The sequence below is a fragment of the Pagrus major genome, chromosome 5 (assembly GCF_040436345.1).
Source record: "Pagrus major chromosome 5, Pma_NU_1.0".
NCBI classification, from domain to species: Eukaryota; Metazoa; Chordata; class Actinopteri; order Spariformes; family Sparidae; genus Pagrus; species Pagrus major.
Genome location: NC_133219.1, coordinates 40,523,118 through 40,548,786, shown reverse-complemented (window position 1 = coordinate 40,548,786; position 25,669 = coordinate 40,523,118). Strand labels below are relative to the sequence as shown.

The 25,669-nt window shown below is 42.4% G+C and overlaps 2 protein-coding genes across 2 annotated transcripts; one reads left to right on the top strand and one right to left on the bottom strand.

The window, feature by feature from the left end:
- lrrc2 (leucine rich repeat containing 2) lies at window positions 1-8,582 on the top strand. Its single transcript, XM_073465384.1, has 10 exons — window positions 1-63; window positions 1,984-2,128; window positions 3,125-3,240; window positions 3,935-4,026; window positions 4,104-4,260; window positions 4,370-4,506; window positions 4,619-4,764; window positions 4,983-5,135; window positions 5,715-5,899; window positions 6,436-8,582. Exons 2-10 carry the CDS (start codon window positions 1,992-1,994, stop codon window positions 6,483-6,485), a joined length of 1,173 nt encoding a protein of 390 aa, XP_073321485.1. The 5' UTR covers window positions 1-63; window positions 1,984-1,991; the 3' UTR covers window positions 6,486-8,582.
- A 674-nt stretch (window positions 8,583-9,256) lies between these two features.
- Window positions 9,257-25,084, bottom strand: mfsd14bb (major facilitator superfamily domain containing 14Bb). The gene is made up of 12 exons (XM_073465382.1): window positions 24,646-25,084; window positions 22,146-22,238; window positions 20,699-20,761; window positions 20,483-20,610; window positions 17,222-17,336; window positions 15,973-16,191; window positions 15,605-15,718; window positions 15,096-15,167; window positions 14,602-14,714; window positions 14,311-14,408; window positions 14,021-14,163; window positions 9,257-13,896 (listed from the first exon to the last, which is right to left on the bottom strand). The coding sequence occupies exons 1-12, from the start codon at window positions 24,661-24,663 to the stop codon at window positions 13,666-13,668; spliced, it is 1,407 nt and encodes a 468-aa protein (XP_073321483.1). The 5' UTR covers window positions 24,664-25,084; the 3' UTR covers window positions 9,257-13,665.
- Window positions 25,085-25,669: the final 585 nt, after the last annotated feature.

The window sequence follows — 25,669 nt, the reverse complement described above, 5'->3', positions numbered from 1 at the left end:
ACAGAGTCAGATCTCAGTAAACAAGCTGGTGACAGACAGCAGGACGTGAACAGAGACTCACAGGTAAGATCACAGCAGGAATGTTTGTGTTTGTCTCAGCTGGATGTTAGTTTGGGTTCAAACAGAGACCAGAACCAGACCAGAACCAGAGAGGACCAGGAGTCAACAGATAATCAACAGGAACGACACAGGAAGTCAGACTGAAGGCAGATTAGCAGCTCTTAAAGTCAAGACGTTGTTTAAACAGCAGGAGGAAGTTTGTCCTGATGATTCATGGGAAGTTGAGTTCCACCTCCTTCATCTCTTAGCATGTTTAGCATGTTAGCATGTCAACATACTAACTGTTAATATGTAAGTTTGATGTAAACATTTAGCATGTTAGCATGCTGAGGCTCGAATCTGAAGGGTTGGAGGGTTTGACCTGCTGCTGGATCGTCATGGTTCATCCTCTGGGGATCATGAAGGTCAGAGTCTGAGTCTGGTCCAGAGTCTGGTCCAGAGTCTGGTCCAGAGTCAGAGTCTGGTCCAGTCAGAGTCTGGTCCAGTCAGAGTCTGGTCCAGAGTCAGAGTCTGGTCCAGTCAGAGTCTGGTCCAGAGTCTGGTCCAGTCAGAGTCTGGTCCAGAGTCAGAGTCTGGTCCAGTCAGAGTCTGGTCCAGTCAGAGTCTGGTCCAGAGTCAGAGTCTGGTCCAGAGTCTGGTCCAGAGTCAGAGTCTGGTCCAGAGTCAGAGTCTGGTCCAGTCAGAGTCTGGTCCAGAGTCAGAGTCTGGTCCAGTCAGAGTCTGGTCCAGAGTCTGGTCCAGAGTCTGGTCCAGAGTCAGAGTCTGGTCCAGAGTCAGAGTCTGGTCCAGAGTCTGGTCCAGAGTCAGAGTCTGGTCCAGAGTCAGAGTCTGGTCCAGTCAGAGTCTGGTCCAGAGTCTGGTCCAGAGTCAGAGTCTGGTCCATAGTCAGAGTCTGGTCCAGTCAGAGTCTGGTCCAGAGTCAGAGTCTGGTCCAGTCAGAGTCTGGTCCAGAGTCTGGTCCAGTCAGAGTCTGGTCCAGAGTCAGAGTCTGGTCCAGAGTCAGAGTCTGGTTCAGAGTCAGAGTCTGGTTCAGAGTCAGAGTCTGGTCCAGAGTCTGGTCCAGAGTCTGGTCCAGAGTCAGAGTCTGGTCCAGAGTCTGGTCCAGAGTCTGGTCCAGAGTCAGAGTCTGGTCCAGAGTCTGGTTCAGAGTCAGAGTCTGGTTCAGAGTCAGAGTCTGGTTCAGAGTCAGAGGTCAGTACTGACAGTGGAGGAGGAGGTGCTCTGATCCTTCAGGCTGCTCATTTATGACCGTTGGTTGATTAATCTGCTGATCAGTTTATTGATCGATTCATTTCTTCATCATTAAACAGTTTAAACCTTCAAATGTTTTGTTTTGTCCGATCAGACCAAACCTCAAATTATTCAGTTTTCTGTGATTTAAGAAGAGAAAAACAAGAAACCTGATGATCAGCTGATCAGTTTATTAAAACAGTCTCTGATCAGCTGATCAGTTTATTAAAACAGTCTCTGATCAGCTGATCAGTTTATTAAAACAGTCTCTGATCAGCTGAGGAATCATTTCATCATTTCAGCTCAGATTTAAGACGCTGTTGTTTTTTTTTCATTTGTAACAAAACATCTGATTTTATTAATTTCTTTAAGATTCAAACATCTTCATTTGAAAAGTAACTAAGTATGTCAGGTAACTGTAGTGAAGTAAGAAGTACGATACTCCCCTCTGAGATGTGGACAGAAGCAGCAGGTGGCGTAAAATGGAAATACTTCCTTAGAATTGTACTGAAGTACAGTACTTGAGTAAAAGTACTCTGATTACAAGACAAGACAATGGGATTTTAATGTTGAGCCTTCCTCCTCCTCTCCCTCCTCCTCCTCCTCCTCCTCTCCCTCCTCCTCCTCCTCTTCCTCTCCTCCTCTCCTCCTCTCCCTCCTCCTCTTCTCCTCCTCCTCCTCCTCCTCTCTCAGGAGCAGCGATGCGTCTGGAGAGGAAGGTGGACGTCCCGGTCTACGACCTGTCCCTGATCCGGGGGATCTGGGAGGTCCGGGTGAAGAAGCAGCGTCAGCGGCAGAAGAAGGAGCAGGAGAGGATGGAGACGAGCGCTCTCGCCAGGTGAGACCGCAGCACAGTCGCTTACTGACAGGCTCAATGTAACAAAGTACATCTACTCAACTACTTTACTTCAACTCTGACATACATTTTCACAGTGTTACTGCACTGTTTAAAACATGTATTCTTACCAGATTTTTCCTTTTTACATTTTTTCCGTGTATTCTGAAACAGTGACAATGATTTTATACGTCTAATGTAAAATAATATGAAAAATCTGTAACTGAAGAACCCTAAAATTTCCTTAACTTGAATAATAAAACCTGATTAGTGACATCACTCTTCTTCTCTTCACTGAATGATTTCTGAGTACATAAACTGTCCTATGAATGAAAAAGTTAATTTCATAGTGTTTCACTTTGTTTATATGTGGCGGACCCTGCCACCTCTCGACTATGAGCGGTGTTCTGAGGACCTTATTCCCCTCAAGGACGGCTCGTGTATATGTAAATATATCAAATAACTATTTGTGAGTTGGTATTATTACCTTTTACATATTGTTAATATGAACTTTATGAGTTTTCATTTATTTTTCATGGTGCACTTTTAAGCCTCGTTAGTTGTATTATAACGACGTTCACCCACATTTGAGGGTAATTTCATGGTTTTTATGTGTAAACATCTTTAAATAAACATTTAAAAAGTCAAAAAGATCTCGTGTGAAATGAAGCTAATACCTGTATTTTAACTACAGAAGATGTTTTTGTTCTACGGTGCAGATTATAAAAGAGAAACAGAAGAAAGAAAAACAATAAAATACAAAACTCCGAACGTGTCTCTGAATAATCATTCAGATCAAACAGTCGTGTCGTCTCTTCGCCCTCTGAGACAGAAACAGACTCACAGCTGATTTTAGTAACATGAACACACAGTTATTTATATCCAACATCAGTGCTGTGGTTCAACAGTGACAGCAGGTCAGTCTGGACTCCACAGAGCAGAAAGGTCACGAGTTTGAAACCTGATATCAATCATTTATTAACCCGTCTGACTGTGAAGGATCGACCAGCAGTGGCAGTATCGCATCTACTGCAAGAGCCTGAAGACCAGCGAGCGGAACCAGCTGCACCGATACCTGGAGAGAACCACTCTGACTGATGTACAGCCCTGCACAGGTAGATACAGGTGTACACAGGTAGATACAGGTGTACACAGGTAGATACAGGTGTACACAGGTAGATACAGGTGTACACAGGTAGATACAGGTGTACACAGGCAGATACAGTAGTAAACAGGTAGATACAGGTGTACACAGGTAGATACAGGTGTACACAGGTAGATACAGGTGTACACAGGCAGATACAGTAGTAAACAGGTAGATACAGGTGTACACAGGTAGATACAGGTGTACGCAGGTAGATACAGGTGTACGCAGGTAGATACAGGTGTACGCAGGTAGATACAGTAGTACACAGGTAGATACAGGTGTACACAGGTAGAAACGGGTGTACACAGGTAGATACAGTAGTATACAGGTAGATACAGGTGTAATAAATACAGGTATACACAGGAAGATACAGTAGTATACAGATAAATACAGGTATACACAGGTAGATACAGTAGTATACAGATAAATACAGGTATACACAGGTAGATACAGTAGTATACAGATAAATACAGGTATACACAGGAAGATACAGTAGTATACAGATAAATACAGGTATACACAGGTAGATACAGGTGTACACAGGTAAACATGACTAATATACAGCTGTAATAATTGGCTTAATCGTCCTTTGTGTTTATATTTGGTAATAAGGTGTTGTTGTGTATTTGCCGATCATGTTGTTGTTGTTGTTTACCTGTCAGAAGCGGAGCAGCAGGATCAGACAGACCAGCAGGACCAGAAGGATCCGGATCAGAACAAACTGATCTTCCAGCTGAACGGAGATCATTGGATGGTGAGTTAAGGAGTCAGCACAGAGTTCACACCTTCTCCAACCTTCATCTGTCAGAGAATAAGTGAATATTTCTGCAGGACTTCCCCCGCGAGCTGCAGTGGATGACCTACCTGAGAGAGTGGCACGTCAGGGGGACAAAGATCCGTCAGCTGCCTGACTACCTGGCTCTGTTCACCCAGCTCACTGTGCTCCAGATCCCCCAAAACGCCATCACAGAGCTGCCACCTGAGATCGGTGACATTACATTTCATTCTCTAGTCAGAGCACAGGAGATGATGTCACATCGTTCTCTGCACACCTGAGTTTAGTGTCACACACTCTCAGTCTCGTCCTCTGTCCTCAGGTAAACTGACGGAGCTGAGGGAATTAAACGTCAGCTACAACCGTCTGTCCAAAGTTCCTCCAGAGCTCGGAAACTGCGAGAACCTGGAGAGACTCGAACTGACAGGAAACCACAACCTGTTCGAGCTGCCGTTTGAGGTGCTATTTGTCAAAATAAGTTGATTTTTGAGTTTCATTTCCAGTTTTGTTTTTGCTGTGATGATGTCACCATGTTGATGATGTCACCATGTTGATGATGTCACTCTGTCAGCTGAGCAGCCTGAAGCAGCTGGTTCACCTGGACATCGCAGAAAACAGGTTTGTGTCGATCCCCATCTGCGCTCTGAGGATGAGCAGCCTGCAGCTGTTGGATCTGAGTAACAACTGTCTGACCGACCTGCCGCAGGACATGGACAGGTAACTGATGACATCATCACCACCTGTAGTCTGATGTCTCTGAGCAGCAACAGCGTGAAGTGTCTCTGTGTTGTTTCAGTGTCCACCACAAGTCTTTCACAAGTGTCTTCCTGCAGACGTCAAAGTACTTTAGAGCTGTTTTTTCAGACACTCGTCTGAAGTGTGTGTGTGTGTGTGTGTGTGTGTGTGTGTGTGTGTGTGTGTGTGTGTGTGTGCAGGCTGGAGCAGCTGGTCACTCTGTTCGTCCATAAGAACAACCTGTCGTACCTCCCTCAGTGTCTCACCAACATCTCCACGCTCAAGATGATCGCCGTCAGTGGCGACGAGCTCACCTGCATCCCGACCAGACTGTGCAGCAACCCCGACATCAAGTAAACAACCACAACACCGCTGTGTTCACAGTCTGAGGCCCGAACAGGGACGGAGAGCTTTTTCACAACTTAGAAAATAAAGACTCAACAGCAGGTTCATCATGAAGAAACACTGAAATACAGTTTTTATCTCAGTAAAGTTGAAGCTTTGATGCTTTTCATAGATTTTAGTTCTGTCTTCATAACAATAACCATCGATATTGTGCTGTAAGATGACAACCTCGAGTGTTAGTGTGTAAAAACTGTAAAGTACTGGACACAGAACTGAACCTAGTGGAAGATATTCTGGAGTCCAGGCGATAAATAAAAGCCACCGTCAGGTTAGTTAGTTTAACTGTCGAAGAACAATTACAGCTCAATTGTACTTAATTATTCTGCTTTAAGTTTAAAATATAAAACACAACAAAAACAAAAACCAAAGGAAGATAAAATAGAAACACTGCAGCTGTACCGCTCACCGCCTGCAGGTGGCGGTAGTGTTCAAGCTGCAGCTGCTGTTACTTTCTTTGCCTGTAGGTGGCGACAGCCCTGTGATTGGCTGTGCAGCACAGGTGTAACTGTCTCTGTGTCACCTGTCAGGTTCATCCGACTGTACGACAACCCCTCGAATGAGGAGAAGAAGAAGAAGAAGAAGAAGAAGAAGGAGGAAGAGGAGAAGAAAGAGAAGAACAAGAGAAGGAGGTGGAGGCAGCCGAGAGAGGAGGTGAAGGACAGCAGAGAGAAGGAGTTCATCGAGGCCTACGTCAGCTCGCTGCAGGACAGAGGTGAGACTACGGAGGGCCGGAGGGACAAAAAGCACAATGATTTCTGACGGCCTATACTCTTTCTTTCTGTGGGAGAACAAACTGAATGACACAAAATAAAATATTTTAAAATATACTTTTGCATAAACTTAAAAATAAAAAATAAAGTAAAAAAATAAAATGTCCATGATAATGTCTAATAAAATATGATGCTTCATTAGATGTTTATCTTGTGTCGTCGATGATTTTTAGCAATAATCTTTACATTATGCAGCGTTTTGGAAAATACTTTGACACTGCATTGTGAATATAATATGTATATTTGTACATTTAGGGAAACATATCATTGTTATATTTGGACCTTGTAATACAACATTCGGTCCAAACACAGTTTCTATTCATAAAGATATTAATGTGTTGCTGTGATCAGGTTTATTTATATCAACTGTAATCTTTAAATGTTTTATCATTCGTTCTGTCAGTGATGAAACAAACTGCTCAGCCTGTAAATGAAAATGTTTAAACTGAGTGATGACATGTTGTTTGACCCTCACCAGACACCGTCCCATACTCCACCACCAAGGTCTCCATCTCCTGCCTGCTGTGAGGAAGATGAAGATGATGAATACGATGATGAAGGTCGAGCTGATGGTCTGTCATCATGTGAGCGTCTGAAGGATAATCTGAAGAAGCACTTTTTAAAGCAGCACGAGGAAAGACGATAAAAAGACCAGAGAGTTTATTTCATGGATGTTTGATAAGAACTGGATCCTGGAATCAAAGATGGCGTCCAGAGAGGGAGATTTTGTAGCTTCCTGGTTGTGTAGACTGCTGCACACGCTCATTAGTGTCCCGGGTCATGATGTCACAAAGTAAAATCACCTCTGTAACCTCGGTGGATTAAATATGTACGACACAGAATAAGCGGCTAACACCTCCACAGACTGAAATCACTCGTTCATACGTAAAATAAACAACAGTTCACTCAACAGTGAGCCGTAAACCTCAGGCTGTCATCATCATCATCAGCATCATTTTGAGTCGCACAACGGTCATTTTCTCATCCATAAAGTGCAGAGCAATGCATTGTGGGATTGTTAGCATAGAGAAGTGTATATGACATGGACGTTAGCTTAAAACCAAGAAGGAAAAAATTAATGAAACATTTGAAATGACAAAAATACAACTTTTTATGTCAGTTTCACTTCTCTTTCAACTGTGTGACTCTCAAACCAAAGAAAATCAGATCTGTGTTTGAAAATGTTTCACTGACGCACTTTTGAGGTTTAATATGCTACAAAAAATCAACACACTCAAAATTTAGACTCTAAAATGGCGGACAGTGACTGTAAATGCACTACAGTGAAAATAGTGACTGATTTTGGACACAGCCGGGGTTTATTCTCACCAAGCTAACATGCTAACGCTAGCTCGTTCTAGGCTTTGACTAACTGAGCAGGAAGAATCAGGAAGACGTCGTGTTTGTTGAAATGTCGTCCAGAAGGTTTCAGAGGAAAGTTAAGAGTCAGGTGGTGTGATTTGTTTTGTATGGAAGTCGATTAACTTCACAATAAACAGACAAAAAGTGAACAAAAAAAGTTAAAAAAATATATAAAAATAAAAAGTAAAGGTAGTCATGTTAAGTCATAGTTTAAACATGTTCCAAGAGGAGCTAGTGAGTCAAAATGTTCACTTTCCGAACTACAGTTACGACAAAAGGTGACATTAACATACATAAAATATAAATACAAACAAATGTACAAAAAATAATGTAGAAATTTAGAAACAATTCTGGCACATTAACACACTTCTGACATAAACAAGTGGACATTAATCCCTCTCAGGACTTTTGATTCATTAGTCACGTGGTGAGTTTGGATGTTGTCACGGCAGGAATGAACTTCTGTACTTTAAATCTTTGTTGTTTCAGAAAAAACACAATAGTTCATTTATTGTATGTTTTCCTGCTGACTGAGTTACTGAATGTTTCTTTTTTAATGTTTAAGTGTTTTTAAATGAATTCATTGTTTTCATTCCAAAATCAGATTCTCAACATTAAAAACATTTATGATATTTATGATTATATCATCACATACAACATCAACTCACACACCGAGGTTCACGTCTTCATTATGAGTCCCGTCTCCACAAACGTCCCGTGATACAGATGTTACTATTTCATGTTTTAGAAAATATTGATTTATGAGTTTCAGGTTTCATCTGAAAGTAATCCTGATGTGTTTCCTGATGTGCAGTGAGTGATGATGACTTTAATGTTTTGTTTTCTCCACGTGAACGAGACGTATTCGGGATAAACTGGACTTTATGGTTGAAGGTGTGAACGTTGTGACCAAACAGACGAGCGATTTAATATATTTCATAAAGATTCTGCTATTTATTCATTATTAATTTTTTAGACAGAGTTTGTTCATTTGGTCATTTTCTGTGTGAAGGTTTCTGTTGTTTCTGCATCAAAATGTTGATGTACAAATTATTATCATTACAAAAACATGAAGTACTTTATTCCTGATTCGGCTGTTCAGTATTTTCTAAATGAAGAAAAATGTTTTTTCTTTTATAACTTTTATTTGTTGTTTAAAAGATTTTTCTTGAAGCAGGTTTCTGTGTGATGCTTTAACTGAGACGAGTGGTCGTGTCCGTTGTTAAATTGACATATTTTTTAATTTTAATAAATGTTGTATATCAAGATTTTTGACTTTGACGATCTTTGACATGACCTGCAAACAAACATTCTTTAAGTTTTTGATAAATCTGGTTGGTTTCAAATCAAATAATTATTTCAAATATTTCCCCAAATATCAAAGTATTGCTTGTGTTCGAGCTTTAATCTAATTTGACGAATAGTTTTGTGTCTTAGAGGAACAGTTCAGCCAAAAAGTAAAGTCAGGCTCAGCGATCATCTCCTGATGATATAAAGTCAGGCTCAGTCATCATCTCCTCCTGATGATATAAAGTCAGGCTCAGCCATCATCTCCTCCTGATGATATAAAGTCAGGCTCAGTCATCATCTCCTCCTGATGATATAAAGTCAGGCTCAGTCATCATCTCCTCCTGATGATATAAAGTCAGGCTCAGTCATCATCTCCTCCTGATGATATAAAGTCAGGCTCAGTCATCATCTCCTCCTGATGATATAAAGTCAGGCTCAGCCATCATCTCCTCCTGATGATATAAAGTCAGGCTCAGCCATCATCTCCTCCTGATGATATAAAGCCGTCTGAAGTGTGTGCACGAGCTCGACTGCACATCGAGGATGAAAATAACTTTTTCATGCTTGAATTTTCATTTTGAGTCAACTTTTCCTTTGAACAATGAATCAGCAGATATATTTCAAATGACAAAACAAACAAGTCCACGTTTCAAATTCCATACATTTCTCTTTATTATCATTATTATTATTATTATTATAGATATTATTCAAAATTATGTTCTTAACAAGATAAAAGCAAATGCACAACACGTAGACGTCGTCAGCGTCTCTTTGTTTCTCTATAAAAACAGATATGAACATGAAGAATGATTAGAGGCACACGTTCAGAGAAATTAAAGTGCAGCAATCAGCAAACGTTCTGCATCATGTACACGGGAGGGGGGTGGGGGGTCTGACTGCATACATTACTGCATCTGTTCTAATAATTATCAGCTAAATGAAAGTCTTCTCAGTAACCTTGTAGATTTATATTCAGCAACAAGTGCTGACGTACAAAAAGAGTCGAAAAAGCTTCTCTGTTCAGTCGTCATTGGTTCAGTTTCTGCCGTTTCCTGCGGCGGCCATGTTGTCGCTTCACGTCTCATCGGAAAGTCGAACTGAACCTCGTCTTTGTCAAATCGAAGGAAATCAAATCTCTTCTCAATGACGGAGCTGATAGTTTCACCTTAGGTTGAAAAGTGTTTTTCTACTTAAGTTCTGAAATGTTAAATGTCGTCTGAACACAAACAGCTGTGCAAAAACTAAAGGAAATTCAGTCTGCAGCTGGAGAGATCAAATAATATCAATAATAATATCAGTACTTGACCGGTACCAAGTACAACCTCCCAGAGCCTGAGGTGATCACGTTTTAAGCTTGCGTTACTTCTACTAATCCTGACCCGACACGGACGTCTCAGATGCTGAAAAATTCTGGTATTAAAAGTTGTCATTTGTATAAATGGAGAGAATTCAAAGTTAGTTATAACCTCTGACGGCTGCCGACGATCCTCTCTGCTGCAGATATCTTAAAATTCTGTTCCTATCTTACAAATTGCTCCTTCAAACGATCAATGGCGTATCAAAATAGTTGCAGATAAATCTTCTGGTAAGTTAATCGATTAATCGTTGCAGTCCGAGCAGAGAAAAGGTGAATTATACTTAGAAACGCTTAATTTTCACAAAACTGAGAGAAACTGAAGTCTTTCCGATGGGACGTGAAGGCAGCGGCAACATAAAGACCAGAGACATACAGGAAGTGGTTCATAACACTGGTGGATTCTGGGAAATTGAGTAACAACTCTGCAGGGCTTCAGACTGTAGAAAAATATACTGTAGGTCCAGCTTTCTCTTTTGACATCATCTTTAAGAAGAAAATCAAACGTGGGACGAGATTAAAGTCTCAGTTGGAAAAAAGAAGTTTTAACGAGCCGACTGGACTCGAGGTTTAATAACAGTAATACACATTAGATGTTTTAAAGATGAAGACACATTTTTAGCGATCTGAATGAGGAGGTGAAACGTCTCCAGCTGTAACGTGATTGTGCTTCATGAAGCTGCACACCATCATCTACCTCATCTTCATCATCAGGACACTCAGGTGTTTCTGTAGCTGTGACCTCACTGACGCTGCATTCAGGTCATGTTGGAGAAAAAAAACTGAAAACAGCCAATCAGAGTGAAGCTATGAACCGATGGAGTTTTGGTTTCTTCTCTTGATCCGTCACAGCCACCGTCCAGTCAGAAGCTCGTACATCACACTGGATATAACTTGAGCTGGTCTTAAAGAAACATCCTGATCAGATTTAACATCATCTGAAGATTAAAACTTCTAACAGTTAATAAACCCTGACAGAAAAATGTTCCTCCTGATTCAGCCACAGACTGCAGGTGGATAAAGATCACCGATACTCAGGTCTGTAACCAGACAGGAACACAGTCGGCCATTTTATCTCAGTTCTAGACAACCGAGTGGAGTTTGACTTCTTACAGACCCCGATCAGACCTGGTATCAACACCCGTCCTGAGTGAGCCGATCACACTGTTCAGCTCGGAGCCCGTCAGTTTATAAAGTGTCTCCAACTCACCAACTCACTAAACTGACGCATATTTTAAGGGAGTCTGGTGATGTTGGAGTTACTAATGCTAAAAGAATGTGATTTGAGTGATTGGATCACAAATGTGTGTGTTTTGGGAGCACCACACCTGGACCTCGAGCTGTCCTCCTGTGATCGGATCATTCAGGACAGATGCTGATATCAGGTCTGAACAGGTCAATAAAACATCTGGTGAATAAAAAAAGGCAAAAGTAACAAAAGACTAGAAACAGAAAATAAAAAAAACGTGGCACCTTTTGGTTCTCAACAACCTGCCGTGGTTCTGAATCAAACTAAAGAACAGACGAGCATCATGTTCAACATGTTCACACAACATCAGTAACTATGAGCGCTTGATTTGTTCTACCTGGAGTGGCAGGCGGGTGGGAGGAGCACGTTCAGATGAACCAGCCTGGGTTGAACAAACAGACTCAACACGCTTCAAGTATTTAAACACAAGAAGAAGAAGAAGAAGAAGAAGAAGAGGAGACGTCGATACTGAAAATGATCTGATGAAATAAATCAAGCGTACGGAGCTGCAGGTGTCACCGGGGAAAAAATAACAAGTGAGCACGATTTAAAATCATTCACCAGTTTTCTTTGAGATCCCATCAACAGATTTTACATCTAGGAGGTGAAATATAATGAGGATTTAGTCAATTGTGCCCACAAATAAGTTTTCTCCCTCCGTGACACCTTCAGGCTCCTCAAACGGTTTAAATCATTTTCTGAACAGATCGATGTTTCTGTTTCCTCTTCGAAACAGCTGGCGTGAGGATGATGTCACAGCTGGGCGGAGCTTGCACGTGCTCAGTGAGAGTGACTGCCATGTTGGCTGTTGTCGTAGTAACCCTCGAGTCTGTTGAAACTGTCAGTGTGGAGACAGGGTGAGGTTTGATACGAACACGCTGCCCCCTGCAGGCGGCGACTTCCACTCTAATGAGTCGTATCCCACAATCCCGAGCAGCTCTGACATCACCGTCCTGATGGGAAGTTTCCATTAAAACAGTCAACTGTGCAGCTGTGCTGTGAATTCAACACACTGCTGGTCCTGTCCAGTGAGGAGCGCTTGATCTCCTGACCTCTGCAGGCCTGACGGGTGGAGTCAGGAGCAGCAGACACACAGAGGGAAGGCAAACTGACTCCAGAGCGTTTAGGCGGCGAGCAGACTGACGGCTTTGAAAAACATGGATAAAAAGAGTTGCCAGATGTCGATTATCATCAGATTTGTTGGATTATTTTGGCCTCTGTACGATGTTCGATCAATAATACTAAAAGTGCTTCAATGTATGATAGTTTGACCACTTTGCGACGCAGCATTAGTAGTTTTAGTTCTAGTTTACACCGTCTCATTTTATTTCTTTTCCTGACATGATCAAGAGAGCAAAATATGGATCCTACGTCTCACATGACCTCTTTCCAACCAATCAGGTTTGGCGCAGGCAAGAAGATGATTCACGAGCAGCTGACGTTCAGACTGATGAATTCATGGACCCCCTACGATGCACCAGAGCTACATCAGTCCCATTATACTACTATTGGTTCTTGTGGTTATGACTCGTGGAAATTTTACCCAAAATATAACCATTTTAAGCCTCTTGTACGATGATACGTTTCCACGTCACGTTCATCTTCATCAGATGAAGCAGGTTAAAGCTGACAACAGATGTGACTCTCTCTTCTCAAAAGAGGAGCTCAAGTGGAAAAAGCACATGGTGTCGTCGTCACCTCCTCTTTCTCGCTGTGACTCTGCCCTCTCTTTACTGTCGTCCAATCAGCATTACAGATTAAAACGGATATACGCAGCTGAAAAAACAGCTGAGTCAAAGTCCAAGTTGTGCTGGGCAATGTATTGATATTATATTGCTATTATTATATGAGACGATCTATTATCTTAGATTTTGGATATCATGAAGACAACGTTTTAGTTTCCAAGTCTGATTTTTGATACTTTCAAAAAACGAAACCAGAACATGAAGGAGCAGATCAAATGTGAGTCCTGTGAAATATATTAATAGTGCGTTCATGTGCTGTCAAAACAAATGGAATAGCTTCTGACTGACGTGAAAGTCGGAGAAAGTTTGGCTAAAAAGGTCTGTTACCTTTGCTCTTCATTGTCATTCAAATACAGGAAACAGCTGTCGACAATTTGTTTAAATGCTCTGAGCGATAAAAGGCAGAAATTCCAACTAGATGCACATGAACACAACAAAGTTGGAAGAACGACTTCCCCACTCACGTGAACGCAACATAACACCCGTCTGTAGCTAAATGAACAACTTCTTGTGAACGTGTCAAAGTGAATACAGCTCGTCAGTGTGCTCGCTGCCCAACGCCACTCAACTCTTTTGTCTCAACAGTCTGGATCTGAAGGAAGTTAAAAGATAAAAAATAAAAGCTGAAATCCGTTTATTCTGAAGGGGGGCGGGACTAGCAGACAGGGCTCAGGCCTCAGCGCCGTGATTGGCCGGGCCAGCTGTCAGTCACATGCTGCTGTCCTGTAGGAGTGGCTCGATGTCCTCCGTGTCGCTGGTGGGCGTGGCCAGAGGGCTGGAGTTCTGAGCGTGAGCAGTGGAGGTGCTGCTGGACTTGCGGGCGGAGCAGGTCTTGACGTCGGCCAATCTGTGGTGCTCGGGGATGAAGATGGCGACGAGAAGAGCAAATAAGACGGCGCACGCTCCGAACAGGAAGGGAGGACCGGGGATCATCGACTTCTATGACACGCACACACAGACAACATTTTTGAATTAACTTAAAGTGACCAGAGGCTACAGCTGTGTGTGTGTGTGTGTGTGTGTGTGTGTGTGTGTGTGTGTGTGTGTGTATGTGTGTGTGTACCTCTATGCTCTGTGAGGGTCTTCCTGCCGCCGGCTCCATGTCGTTCAGCTCCACGTTGAAGAGGAAGAAGATGAAGCCGTAGAGAGCTGGACCCAAGCCATTACACAGACCTCTGATACCTGTGATCATCCCCTGGGCCACACCTGAGCGACAAGCACACACAGACACACACAGACACACACACACACACAGGGTTAAAAAAGCTTCAAACATAGATGAAAAAACACACTCAGAGGAGGTGAGACAAAAGAACGATGATTCCTGTCGTCCTCTCCACCAGGTGTACTGACCTTGCTGGTCAGGTGAAGCACTGTGTGACACCAGAGCAGAGACTGCTGGGAAGGTGATGGAGGACATGGCTGCTACTGTTCCTGCTGCCCACATCATCCTGAACAGGACACACACAAACAGAAAGCAAAGTGTGAGACAGCGACAGGCTGTTAACTCTTATTATTTTATGTGAGAGAAAACTGAAAAATACAATATCTATACTGCGAGAAAAGACTGTGAAACCATTTTAAATGTTCAAAATGTACATCCAGTCAAATACTAGTGAAAACAGTCACAGTGTGTGAACTCACCAGGGTTCAGAGCCGAAGCCATACCAGGCCAGCTGGAGGAGCTGAAAGCCCAGACCCAGAAGAACTGTGTTCTTATTACCGATGGTCCTCATCAAAACACTGAGGAAGAGAGTCTGACAGAGAGACAACAGAGAGAGAGAGATGTTACACAATGAATGAAATAATATTACATCTTTAAAAATCAAGATTCTAAAGAGCTCAAACATCAGAGAAATCCACAAAGGTTTTAACCGACAGCTACAGAAATTTAGGACTAAATCATTTTAATTAGGCTGCGATTTATCTGAGAGAAAACATTATTTAATTACAAAGTATTTTAATGACACGCTGGTGTAATTTGACTATTATAGTTGTCATGAGCGGTAGAAAATCTCTGCAGTCAACTGTTGTTCATTCATTATCAGCTGTTTTATTTCGTATTCTCAGATAGTAAACAGTGAGGACCAGTTCTTTAACAAATCCTCCAAGATGGCGCCAGATGGTTGTTTGTGTACCTGAGCGACTATAGAGAGGATTCCCACCATCGCGATGAAGGCAGCGATGGCTGCAGGAGAAAACTCGATCACCTGAAATGCAGAACAAACCCTTCTTTCAGTGACACTCAAATAATCAACAACTGAAAACATCTAATCAACGAGGGGAGCTCAGAGAGACAGCGACATGTTTCAGAATGAACAAATCAGAATGTGGTTAAAGGAACAGTTCACCCAAACAGTAAATTCAGTCATCATCTCCTCCTGATGATATAAAGTCAGGTGAAGTCTGAAGATCTGAGATGTTATTTACATCCTCGACGTGCGGTCGAGCTCCTGCACCCACTTCAGACGAGTGAGCAGAAAATGACTGAATTCTCATTTTTAGGGTGAACTGTTCCTTTAACAGCTCACTTTTTTTAGGAAATGGAACAAATTCTGTTCACCACAACATTTGTTAAACCAGTGCATGTGTGTGTGTGCGTGTGTGTGTGCATGTGTGTGCATGTGTGTGTGTGTGTGTGTATGACCTGTCTCAGGTAGAGGAAGAAGCTGGAGTACTGTCCGGCCTCAGGCAGGTAGGACAGGAACACTGTGACACAGATCAGCAGCACTGTGCTGTCTTTCCCCACACGACGCAGAGACTGAACACACAAAACAAACAGCTGTCAACCCAACTCGTCAGTACAGCTGTCAATCAGTTAATCAATCAATCAAAGATCACGGATCATAAATCATCTGTTTTATTGTTATGAACACTTTATTCTTGTTTTCTGACTTCTGTTTAGTTTCCTCCCTCCTCCTTTGACCCTGTGTGATGAGGTCAGCTGGTTAAAATAAACCATACATGACCTTTGACCCCGTGATGTCACACTGTGGTGTTTCAGTCTAAACTCACGGCGAAGGGGTCGGCCTGCTCCCAGGAGATGGGGAAGCCCCAGGACGTCAGACGCATCTTGTCCGGCAGCGACTCTGGCACGACGAAGAACACGAAGGCGATGTCAGCCACGGCGATCACCGTGGCAACCAGGACCACCAGACTGTCACCGTACTGCGCCGACAGGTAGGCCCCGATGGCCGGGCTCGTCACCAGACTGGCTGCGAAGGTCGCAGAGACCTGAAGAGACAAAAACAGACGTGAGGAACCAGAACGCTTAAAGCTTCACTTACGTTTAATGTGCCCTCAACACAGTCTGACAGCACCGTTACCTGTCAGCCCTCAGCACAGTCTGACAGGACCGTTACCCGTCAGCCCTCAGCACAGTCTGACAGGACCGTTACCCGTCAGCCCTCGACACAGTCTGACAGGACCGTTACCCGTCAGCCCTCAGCACAGTCTGACAGGACCGTTACCCGTCAGCCCTCAGCACAGTCTGACAGCACCGTTACCTGTCAGCCCTCAGCACAGTCTGACAGCACCGTTACCTGTCAGCCCTCAGCACAGTCTGACAGCACCGTTACCTGTCAGCCCTCAGCACAGTCTGACAGCACCATTACCCGTCAGCCCTCAGCACAGTCTGACAGGACAGATTCATTTTCTTTGATTGACTAACCTCAACCTCATCTGAGTGCTCAACACAGACTGAGGATCTAAACTGAGGGGCAGACACAGCCATTTAAAATACATTTTTGACATTAACTTTATAATTTGAAGCCAGTAAACAGTGAGGTAAATTACACTTAATATACTACACATATACTTTGATAGTGAGTGTGTCAGCAGATTGTATAGATACTGACATATTAGTCTCTACACCTTCACATAAAACACAAAGACAACTCAAACAGTCCATTTCTACTTGTGCTTCCTGTGACACCGGTTCACTGCAGATCTCCATAATAGCAGGAAACACCAAACAGAACCTCCATTATACACACACACAATGTGCTGTTACAGTGAGCACATGGTCCACAGTGCTGCTCCATTATGTTGACATAATTATATAACACTGAGTCAGGTATCTGTTAGCTGTGAGCTACACCAGCTTCATCTTTAAACCTGAGACTTTCTGCTTTCTTTGTTTCTTTTCTCTGAATTTAGTGTTTTGCTAAAGTCACTTCCTGTAATAGTGAGTGTTATGTTTCACACCCTGCAGTCGCGACTAACAGGCTGACTGATGATATCCGCAGTATGTAGCTGTAGTTACCAGTCCGTAGGCTGTGCTCCTCTCGTGCTCCTCTGTGATGTCGGCGACGTAGGCGAAGATCACCGAGAAGGTCACAGCGAAAATCCCTGAGACTGAAATCAGAGCAAAATACCACCTGCACACACAGACAGACAGGAAACAACAGCTCAGACACACATTATACATACATTACATATACATACACACATTATACACAGCAGGACAACAGCCTCATACTCAGGACGTCTTGATTCTGACGTCTGAAGTATTTCTGCTTCAAAGAGCGGTGTCATTTCTGATAACTGTCCAGAACGGAGTTGATGTTCAGATTATTAGAAATTCCTTTAATTTACAACAATTTACAGAACGCAATAAACGTGACGAGTGATTAAATAAATACAACTTTTAATCTTTTTTTAGGCATTTGCTTTTAAAGTGATACATTAAACTGTATATTAAAGGAGAATAACTGTCATGAAAAGCTGCAACGATTAATCAACTAGTCGACTGACAGGAAAATAACTGGGAACGACTTTTGTTAACAAATGAATTGTTGAAGTCATTTTTCAAGCATAATTTCCTTTCGATGGTTCTCGACTCTCAAATGATGATATTTGGATTTTCTTTGGAATTTGGAAGAGAAAAACATTGAAACATGACATTTCATGATGTCTGGTGGTTATTTTTTATAGAGCAGGCGATTCAATAACACAATAATCGTCACATTAATTGATGCATTACTTATTTTCAGTAAGTTGCATGAAGTAAGATGTCAAAACAAAATGACAGCCATCCTGTGAGTTTCTGCAGCAGCTGATTCACACTAATGTTATATAATCAGTGGTAGAGAAGTTTCTTTAGATCCTGGAAAACTTTGAACTGACAGAGAAATGGTAGTTTAACTGGGAGAGTTTGAAAGGAGGGTTTGTGAAACGTGATGCACAAACATGTGACTGATCTGAGCATCATGAAGTGAGCTGATATCCGCTGTCCGTCAGCCTACATCCTGATGTGACGGAGCTTCAGCCATCTTTAAATCCTACAAAACAGAGATTTTAAAGACGTACACATTTTCTGTCTGATAAGAAAATGTGTTTTTGTATAAATGTTTTTTAAATGAAGCTGTGAAATAGATATTACGTACGGTTTCTTTATAAGTCTTATGAGGATCCTAAACAGTGTTCATGTTTCGTGAAGTTTTCCGACAAACAGTCTCCATGTTGAACACGTGAACACTGTAGTTTTGCCGGGCTGTGAGAGCAGCAGGAGAGGAGAGTGTGTTTGAATGCTCTGCCTGTTTTCTGATCTCTGCTCTGCAGCTTTCAGGCTGATCTGCTCACATGAACAACATGTGACTGTTCATACAGCAGAGCCCCCAACAGCTCTGAGATCAGACTTGCAACTAACTGCTATTTTACATGGTTTTCCAGGTTTTTGGAAGAGGTGCATGTATTTGGTGACAAATTTACACTTTTCCGAAAAATGTGCAATTTCATAGTATTATGGACCATTATAATTACCAGAGCAGGGTACAGAAAGTTGGAAAAACTTGAGCAGAAACCTAAAAACTTGCTAAAGAAGTCTCAAGAGAGTCATTTAGTCAGTTTAGATCCTTTCCATATTGATTTTACATTCCTATTAACGGCAGGGAAAATAGTGTTTTGATTATCGATTAATGTTGATCATCTTCTCCTAATTATTCAGAAATAGTGACTTATGTCCAAGGAGACGTCATTTTAATGTCTTGTTTTGTCCAACCAACAGTCAAACAGATTCAGTTTACTGTGACAGAGAGGAGAAAATCCTCCTTCTTACAAAATTACTTAAAACAATTAAATCATCATCATAGTAGCAGATTCACGTTCAGTTGATATAATGATCGATTAATCCCTGCAGCTCTACAACAATAATACAATAATCAGGACAAAAATCACATTTTTTTCAGGGTGTCTACAGAAATAAGTTAAACTAGACTTAAGACTCTTTAAGGCCTTTTTAATACCACTTTATATGAAATTTAAGACCAAACCTGCGATGGAAATACACACCAAACGTGATCAAATAAATGAATAAATAAATAAATACACATTATATATATATATATATATATATATATATATATATATATATATATATAGTTTAACAATATACAAATGTATTATTAAGATTATTATTACTAATTATTAATATTAGCATACTGGTGTAGCATGCTGAGAGGCTTCACACACATGTCCTGAACACAGCCGCTCGGTCTCATCTAATATTAAATCAGATTTTATCTCATATTATATTTTCTAACACCTGATTTTGAATCTCTTTGGATTTTGGACTGTTGTTCTGACAAAACGAAACATTTTAAGACATCAATTTGGATTCTAATCAGCAGATTAATCAATAAGCATATTGGTTGTTAGTTGCAGCTCTGGTCTAAAAACACGTCACTGCACAGAATAACAGGAGAAGCAGTAATATAATGAGTCTGCATTGTAACCTGATCTGATCTGATGTCAGCGGATCAGCTTTGAATTATTTCCAGGAACAAACTGACTTCAGCACAAATCACAGTGAGAGCACTTACACAGGAGATAATGACTTCTAAGTTAAATAGGATTTAGACTCCAGCCCGACCGACTGGGAAAAAATCTGATATCGATCTACATAAATATGCATACTAGAGGTGCACCAGTACATGTACTGGTCCTGAACCTTCTCGGTACAGACCCACGTCCTTGTTCCTGCAGTCTTATGGTGGATTGTCATACAGTGAGAGCAATAAAGTGAATTTCCCCAGTGACAGATCAATAAAGTCTTATCTTATGACATCAGTGCACTCAAACAGTAAACTTCACTGGAATTTAATGATTATATATGAGCCAAAGAAACTTTTTTCTCCAGTATCTTCTGTAAAGAAACTGAAATACAGGACACCAATGCCAAACAATACCGATATAGCTGTAATAGGCCAATATCAGCCAACCAATCTATCAGTCGCTCTCTTTAAATCAGGGTTCTCACAAGTAACAACAAAGAGGATTGAGCTGCACAGAAGCGCAAGAATAATCAACACTGAAGTAATATTTGACGTTGAAGCTGACATAAGAGTTCAGAGAATCTTAATTTTAACATACAATGCTCAAACTATGAAGGACATAAAAAACACAAAAAAGTTAATGATGTTAAAGTTCAGCTCAAACTTTGCTCATACATCGTCTGTGTCTGTCACCTCACACTCCTGTCACACAGAGAAGAAAGTAGAAAATGTTTGCACACAGTCGGACTCACCAGGGGCTGATCCTCATGAAGGGGATGGGGGCGCAGGTGAAGAAAACAGTCATGAGGAGGAAGGACTTCCTGCCCCAGATATCTGACAGTGCACCAATCAGAGGAGCTGACAGAAACGACAGGAAGCCCTGAGCAGGAACACAGAGAAATGTTAGTGAACTGCGTGTGTCTGTGTGTGTGTGTGTGTGTGCGCGTGCGCAGTGAAACAGGTCTAACCTTCACTCCCTGAACGAGGCCGTTCATCAGGAAGGTGTGCTGAGGGAACGTCTCATGGAGGACCTGAAAAAACAACACAAGGTCACATCTCAGTCTCCTGATAATAACACACATACAGTACATTCTCTCTCACACACACTCCTGTGCCACAGATGATTGTAGAGCATGTTAAAGAGCATCTTAATGACTCAGTCGTGTGACTAATGAAGAAAATGGACCAGGGAATGAATTAGTTATCATGTCTCTGACACATAATGTCCTCTGCTGCTGACATGATACAGACTCTGATACAGTCGCTGCTCTCAGATGCTGAAGGACGAACAGACGAGAACAAAAGGTTCCATGTTGTGCGGTTATTGTTTGATTGAAAGGAAGAGTTCACCCTCTTTTAAGCTGAAATCTTCAGCAGTGCACACCATGTGAAGTGGGTGCACTCGGCTGTAAACACCATCTCCTCAGATCAGGGTGTGATCTCTGGGCTTCTGGAGACTAAAAATCGCAGCAGACGAGCTGTATAGAGACATCAGATGTTTTAAATCAAGTCTTCAGCTGCTTCAGTTGTTTAGCAGAACGCTGCAACTCTGTTTTACTGTGAAGCTCCAGAAATGTTCTGTGGACTACGAGACTTCACCTGACTTTATATCATCAGGAGGAGATGATGGCTGAGCCTGACTTTATATCATCAGGAGGAGATGATGGCTGAGCCTGACTTTATATCATCAGGAGGAGATGATGGCTGAGCCTGACTTTATATCATCAGGAGGAGATGATGGCTGAGCCTGACTTTATATCATCAGGAGGAGATGATGGCTGAGCCTGACTTTATATCATCAGGAGGAGATGATGACTGAGCCTGACTTTATATCATCAGGAGGAGATGATGGCTGAGCCTGACTTTATATCATCAGGAGGAGATGATGACTGAGCCTGACTTTATATCATCAGGAGGAGATGATGACTGAGCCTGACTTTATATCATCAGGAGGAGATGAGGACTGAGTTTAGATTTTTGGGGTGAACGTTCTCTTTAAGTGCAATTTATCATGACATTCAAGTGACGTTTCCAGCAAACGCTGAAGAGCATTAACTGTCTGCTGTGGCTCAGCTAGGAAACTGTCTGTAGAAACACAAAGAGACTTCAGCACTAACTGACTTGAGGTTTAGACGACTGAAGATTGAGATGGACAGCAGGAACAACTATAGCAACCAATAACCATTTCAGTGTACTTATGTGAGCACTTGGAAATATGCGGACTTTTCATAATAGTAATAAGTTTATTTATAGAGCACATTACAAGCGCAGACATCCCAAAGTGCTCCACAAAAGAAATAAAGGAAACAAGAGACAGAATAATAAAGAAGGACTCAGAGATGCAGAAGACTCCTGGACAGAGAGACATGTAAACATTCAGCTGATCGTCGTGTGTTTTGATGTGCGTGTCCTCACGGTCAGCATGGGTGTGGTCAGCAGCCCCCAGGCGAAGAACTCCAGGAAGATCACCACCACCGCATGAGTCACTCTGGCTCGGCCGCGGCCGTGCTGCGGCGAGAAGAGAGACTCAAACATTAAGAATTCATCTGTGGGAAGTAACCTCACTTCCTGTACAACCTGATCACCACTCAGGTCTTCCACCAGCAGATAACACCAGCATGATGACTGCCTGTTTACATCAGGGAGTGTTGGATCTGACCTTTGACCCCACTACTGTTTTCTCATTTATGTGATTCAGAAACATTTTCAACTGCTGTTCTCAGGATATCAGTTAAGGATGCACCATGTATATCAGACTGATGAATTATCGGCCCATTATTGGAAAATGTATATTATCGGCTGTTTATCAGTATCAGTAAGAAGAAGTGAAGCCTGTTGTGGCCACGACATCAAACTGCTGCACCCGAACAGAACCAAACATGTTGTCGATGGCGTGGAGGGTTTTTAAAGTTTTACAGGAGGACAACATGACTGCATCTTGCGACTCTATGAGCTGTAAACAGTAAATGATTTTTAAAGGTTTGGAAAATTAAATCATTCGTTTGAGCGAACATCCGAGCCTTTCTCAGCCTCAGATTTACAGAAACAACAGATTAAGAACTTTTTACATTACAAGAATGTGCAATGATCAGTTATCTCATGAGTATCGGCGTGAAAATTTCACGATTATAAGATGCATTGCAATGAGGACGTGGAAGATTCTGCATCGATGCAGAGACAGAGCAGAATCAGTAGTCTGCAGATTATGTTAATTGTTGATTGTCCAGCCTGAGCTGGACAATAAAGTTACGTTGCGATGTTGCTCCCATGCTTTGAGTTGTGGGCAGACATTAGGCGAACGTTACTTATGTAGGAGGTACGTATGTTGGAGGGAGGCAAAGATCATCTCAGTGATAAAAACAAAAAAATCACCTCATATTTTTTAACGGACATTTTAGGGGACATGTTGGATTTTATGAATTTGCTGGGCGGCACAAACTGGACGAGACTTCTGCCTCACAACAATTACTAATCAGGTTGGCCAAATTAGCCTGACGCTATTGCTGTAGCCATAAATAATAACTGTTACAGCAGCCCAGCTAATCAGCCAAGATCCACGGAGGCGCTGTCAATTCTGCCGTCCAACTCTGAGAGGTGTGTGTAACAGTCAATAAATGCCTCATCTTAGAGCTGCCACAACAAAACATTATTATTGTAGATTACAACAGACGTGTAAGACACTGCAGATGGACACATGTTTTGTTTATGTATTGAAAAGATGCAGCTTTTATTTTGTAGACTGCTGTAGTCTGAGTATTTGAAGACTTTCTGAATAAAAGGCGAATTTAAATGATGAATAGTAGCCATGTGCAGTAATATAGACCATTGAGGATGCCGTACACCGAGGTGCATCGAGAATCGTTTCAAATTGTTGACAGCTGAATCTTAATCGAATCGAGTCATGTGGCCAGTGAAGAGTCACACCTCTAATGATAAGCAGGTAACTGTCTGTTATCGGTATTGGCTGAAAAAAACAAAAACAAATTGTGCATCCTTAATATCAGATAAAGTTGCATCACTTTCTACTAAAAACAAACAACAGTAGACAGCAGTAAAACTTAAGTGAGCGCTCCAGGCCAAACTTAGTTCAGAAATCTGTCAAGTTAACGTGAAGTCAAAATGAAACTACCTTTGGGCTGCTCCAGGACAGGAAATGAATCTGAAACCTCTTTTTCTGTTATTTATCAGACAAACACATTGATCATTCTTTGGATTTAGACTGATGGTCGCTTTGGACTCAAACAGTCCTGTAACCTGACGGCTGCATGACTGAGAAGGTTTTTATTGCAGACATTTATTTGCATGATGTCTCTACTGAAAGATCAGCGCTCCATAAACTACTTTACGAGCCTCATCCAGTCACACAGAACCACACTGTTCCGATCATTTCACTCATGAGCTGCTGGAAAATGTTCAACTAACATGAGGAACCAGCGGAGGAATCGATTACACGGTGTTTATCAGCAGAAATCACCGTGAACACACCGACGCTGCTGCTCTGCTCCTGTTTACTTCTGACGTCAAACATGGCAGACACGAACAAACTGTACTCAGGTGACACGAGTTACCTTCCTTCCATTTATCGGACAGGAAACACCGCGAAACACCTCTGAGCTAGTTTTATGGTTTACTTTAAGTAGCTAGCGTAAACGTGAGCTAACGCTAGCTGACGTTAGCTAAATGAAAGAATCACCGGTTGGCGTTACCTCGCATTCTTGACGGCTAACGTAGCTACTGGCGTTCATCTCAAGCTAGCAGCGCCAAACCAGCGGACACGGCGTCTTTACTGTTTAACAGTTGTCTGTCCATCAAAGTCCAGCCGCTGTCAACCGTGTTATTCACTGGTTTTATTTCAAATGGACGTTTTTCCGCTCAGACCAACATTAGCCGACAGTGCTAGCTAACTACTACTCACCGAGCTCCGGACCAACATGATGTCGTTGGCCTCGGTCGCAGTTTTCTCCAGGTTCGTCTCACATCTTGCCGTAACGATTCTCACATCCAGCTCGAGTTGCTCAGCATCCTCCTGAGGTTTCTCCGTCTCTTCCAGGGTGTCCCGCTGAGTGAAGTGTAACTACGTGTCTGTGCGATCATGGACTTCTACTAAAGTCGACGCGCTAACGGAGCGCTGCCTGAGAGCGACGGCGGCTGGCTTTCGGTTTTTACCAAAAATTCCTCTGCTCTGATTGTAATTTAACAGTCTGTGGGTTTGTTTTCATTACCGGGGTGTTCCGAGTGAGCGGTGCTGTCGTTCATGTAGTCTGTTGCCATATACAAGGGGCTAAACACCGCCCTCGTGGGCCATCTCTGAGGATAAAAACCAACGCGCTTTCCCCGGTGCGCGTTGCCTCCATGTGACGTTAAACTGTGAGCTGTTCCCAGATCAGCTCTGAATCAGGGTCGACTCTCCGCCTCGCAGCTGACGGCTGACTGATCTGACTCTGGGTCAGCTCTCACATCTACACCCTGCTTCTGTACACAGCGCGCCCCCTGCTGTGCCGCCGCTCGCACTACAATGCAGAGGATGTTTTATTAGCTTAGCAGCGCGTGAAGCTAACGGCGGCGCTACACTTTTAAATCTCAGCGCACCAAAAGGCCAAATACTGTCCTTATTTAACTGACTGTGGTGTTACGGCTCTATCTGTGACAAAAACAGGTCAACAGATAATCCCAGTATTTGGCAGGAAGAACCAACAGCAAACCGCGCCGCCAACACTCGCCCGGCTCACTATTTGGCAGCGGGGAGAAAGGCGGGACTCGTCGGTGGAAGAATTTTTGGCTTCAACGCAAACTGAACAACAACCCGCGTCAAGAGAGCCGCCATGATGGATGACGCTTCCGGTCAGAGGGTTGTAAAATAAAAGCCTGGTACAAGCAATACATGCATATTTAGGTGTGTATGTAAATATATTTCTGTATAATATGTTCTATATTAATTG